The sequence below is a fragment of the Trifolium pratense genome, linkage group LG5 (assembly GCF_020283565.1).
Source record: "Trifolium pratense cultivar HEN17-A07 linkage group LG5, ARS_RC_1.1, whole genome shotgun sequence".
NCBI lineage: Eukaryota > Viridiplantae > Streptophyta > Magnoliopsida > Fabales > Fabaceae > Trifolium > Trifolium pratense.
Genome location: NC_060063.1, coordinates 51,115,232 through 51,118,894, shown reverse-complemented (window position 1 = coordinate 51,118,894; position 3,663 = coordinate 51,115,232). Strand labels below are relative to the sequence as shown.

Genomic DNA, 3,663 nt, shown 5'->3' with positions numbered 1-3,663 from the left:
TATGCATACATGCATTCATGATTGTATGTGAACATTGGAAACTTGGGTTCCAATAACGAAAATGGATTATGTGTCCATAATGAAGCCGAGGATCGGATTAGATGAATCCATGAGTCCGGAGTTGCTATCCAACAGGATATAAAACTGTTTTGGCTTATCCAAGGGAGATAAGATGGTTCGGTAAGTTCCGACATATCCAGCAAGATATAAAACTGTTCTTGGTCCACCGTTGGTGAGACACCTTGGTACCACATGCATTTAGTTATGTCTAGGGATGGCATGACAGTGAATTAATTGGCATTAGATACCTTAGGGTAAATGCGCATATATTTGATAAATGGTATGTGACATTATTTGGTTAAAATGTGTTGAACTTTATTAATTGATAATTGTTTAGTGAGATGTTTTGGCGTGAGTTAGAATATGCATGATGTAGTTCGAAAGTGTAAGACCTTTCTTATACTCGTATGATATGCGATTATGTTTTCTAACTCTCTGCTTTGTGTTATTTGCTGGACCTTTGGGGGTTCAGATATTCAGGCTGAGGACTGTGCCGACGTTTAGACTGCTGTTATAGCTTGGGGTTGAAGTATCTTTTGGTGAGGAGACTTAGCATAGATTACTCCTCTTAGTACTAGCTTTTGACTAGAGTTTGTAAATAGTAAATGCTCTGGTAATGTAACATCGAGTCGGGGATTACGCTTGGATTTTCATCGTATATCGGTGTTACCTCTTGATATGCTAGTTTTTGTATAAGTGACATCCTTAGGGATGAATATGGCTTATGTATATATATATATGTATATATATGCATGCTTCGTTAGTTTGAATCCGCTGTTGCTTTTCATGTTAAATTTCATGACGCTCTGTGTGTATGCTTGTGTTTTAATTACCGCGTGGCACTCTGCCTTTACACTTGTTGAAAAATTTTTAAAATTACGTTTTTAAGAGTAGTATGGGTTAGGGTGTTACATAAACCACCAAATTCATCTATCTCTAAATTTGTAAGACACCACACTCAAATAAGTCATAACTTTAGGAATATTTAAAAAGTCACACTGGTATAAATTTGAGATTAAAGCACATAAAATAAAACAAAAATAAATATATAAACAATAAAGGCAAAATAGAGAGAAGTGGGAGGGAAAAGAAGAGAAGAGAAAGTAGTAAGCAGCAGCGAGAGAGAAACTGTGAATTAGGTTTTCTTCTTCTTCTTCCAAGATGAGTACCATGAAGTTTTGCCGTGAATGGTTCGTTCCTTTCTTCTTCATCTTCTTCCCTTTTACCCCTTATTTTCTTCACAAATTAATAGCTTTTGTTTGTTTGATTCAGTAACAACATTCTTTACCCTAAGGAAGACAGAGAACAGAAGATTCTCCTCTATGCTTGCCGCAATTGTGATCATCAGGTTCTTTATTTCTTCTTCTTTTCATATCCCTTTTCAAATTCCCAAATTATTGTTTTAGAAAGAAAAATAAAACCCCAACCATTTTCTGTTTTTTTTTTTTAATTTGTTTTGAAATTTAGAATTTTTGTGCTTGTTTGTAGAATTTTTTAGTTTTTTTCATTTTGGGTAGCTTAGTTATAGAGGGTTTTGTAGGAAAAAGGGATTATTTTGTAGAATTAGGGTGTAGACCAACATGTGTCAAATTTGTTTTGAATGTGGGGTTTAGAGGGATGATTTTGTTGTAAAAATGTGATTAAATTGGATGGTATATGCTTGTTTGATTAATTGTTTACCGGTTGTTGTAAAAAACCAACAATTTTGTGTTTCTTTTGAAATATAGAAATTTTGTGCATGTTTTTGCTATTGTAAGTGTTTTTCAGCATTATTAGCTTATTTTGGGTGGAAAAAACTTTTTTCCTCTTTTGGATAGCTTAGTGGTAGAGCTTTTGGAATGAAAAAAGGATTATCTTATGGAATTAGGGTGTAGCCAAACATGAGTGAAATTGGTCTTTGTTTTGAAGTTGGTGTTGAGAGGGAAGACCATTTTCTTGTAATAATGTGATTAACTTAGATGGTATATGCTTGTTTGATTAGTTGTTTACTGGTTGTGTTGTTGTTTTTCAGGAGGCTGCTGATAACTTCTGTGTGTACAGAAATGAAATTCATCACTCTGTTGCTGAGCGCACTCAAGTGTTGCAGGATGTAGCTGCGGATCCAACTCTTCCTCGCACCAAGGCTGTTCGCTGTGGTCAATGCAGCCATGGTGAAGCTGTGTTTTTCCAGGTAAAGTCGCCATTCTATGGCACTCAAAGAGTTGCTTTTATTTTCATTTTGTATTTTTGGTATTCAGATGATTAAAGGTAAGAGAGGTTGCAATCTTGATTTTGTTTTTGAATTAGAGTGCTAGAGTCATAGGGATTTGAATGACAATCATGACTATTGAGTGAGTTTATATATTTTGTGGATGTAAGACTTTGTTTAGCATTAGTACTCATCTATCAGCTTTTGCTCCCTTAGTTTGTGAAGAAGTGAGTTGTGTTGTGTAGAAGGAAGGCAAGAAAAAAAAGTGTTTGTATTGAAGTAAAGCATTTTCATGCTTAGGAATAAGCAATGAAAATATGAAATGTTTCTAACTCAATCCCCAGTCTGAAAGTTATAGATTATAGCATGTGTTTGAGTCTTGACAATTTGATAGTGTGAAAAATGTGATGATATTATGCTTTGTGCTGCTTAAGTTATCAAATCCTGAGATGAACTGTGTAGGGTTATAGTGTAATGACTCGTGCAATTGCATATGCTAGGTGGCACATGAGTTGTTGTATAGATCGCACAAGCTTGAAAACCTTTATATATTCTTTATCTTGTTTTGGTGCGATGACATTCATTACTGGAGTATCGGCCTGCTACCTTAATAGTAGAATGAAGATAAAGTTTGAACAATTTTGACTCTTGTTCAGCTTTGCCTATCCGGAAGCTGCGGTTTCCATCATTGCAGTGTTCACAGTTCTAGGCAGATTGTTGCAATGCATAAAATTATGTTATTTTCTTTCTAGTGGCAAAATATTCTTGACATGCAGTACTGTCATTATTTGTTCTTTTCTTGTTAAATGCTAAATTATTTCTTCACCCGAAAAAAGAAGCCAAATTAGTTTGTTATAAGAACACTAAACACTGGCCAAGTTCCTCAACGACATCTCTACACTCTAGCCTTTATATACTACATACATTTCTATCTACACACCAAAAGTAATGCCGATATGTTGTGTAGACGAAAGAAGTATCTGTGAAATTTTTTGAATGCATTTTTGGCAAATGTCAAACAACATGTTGATCATGAACCTTATTTTTAATTACATATGGATCATCGGAATATTTTTTATGTATGCAGGCAACTGCAAGAGGGGAAGAGGGAATGACTCTTTTCTTTGTTTGCTGCAATCCAAACTGTGGACACCGTTGGAGAGACTGAGATTCTAGCCTGCTCAAATCAAGGTTTAACTGTTGGGGAAATCTAACACATTTTGTAGTGCACTCTTAAGATAGAAGAGAGAATTTTGTAGTTAATATGAAAACACGGCACGTGTGCTACCTGTTTTAAATATAGTTGTTGATCAAATGATTGATCAACAAATCCTTGTGTTAGTTTGATTGATGGACAAATTCTACCAACTAAAATCTTCATAGTATTGTTGAATGGATCTCCATTTTCTCTCTTT

General features: G+C 34.8%; 1 protein-coding gene across 1 annotated transcript; it reads left to right on the top strand.

The window, feature by feature from the left end:
• Positions 1-1,115: 1,115 nt before the first annotated feature.
• On the top strand, positions 1,116-3,663 carry LOC123884701 (DNA-directed RNA polymerases II, IV and V subunit 9A). The gene is made up of 4 exons (XM_045933865.1): positions 1,116-1,250; positions 1,333-1,408; positions 2,072-2,230; positions 3,336-3,663. Exons 1-4 carry the CDS (start codon positions 1,222-1,224, stop codon positions 3,414-3,416), a joined length of 345 nt encoding a protein of 114 aa, XP_045789821.1. The 5' UTR covers positions 1,116-1,221; the 3' UTR covers positions 3,417-3,663.

What these genes read in the sequence shown, in the direction of transcription:
- LOC123884701 (XM_045933865.1), top strand. Translation starts at nt 1,222, where the DNA reads ATGAGTACCATGAAGTTTTGCCGTGAATG. An exon ending in ATGAAGTTTTGCCGTGAATG is followed by an intron (nt 1,251 to 1,332) that starts GTTCGTTCCTTT and finishes TGTTTGATTCAG; the next exon opens with TAACAACATTCTTTACCCTA. An exon ending in GCCGCAATTGTGATCATCAG is followed by an intron (nt 1,409 to 2,071) that starts GTTCTTTATTTC and finishes GTTGTTTTTCAG; the next exon opens with GAGGCTGCTGATAACTTCTG.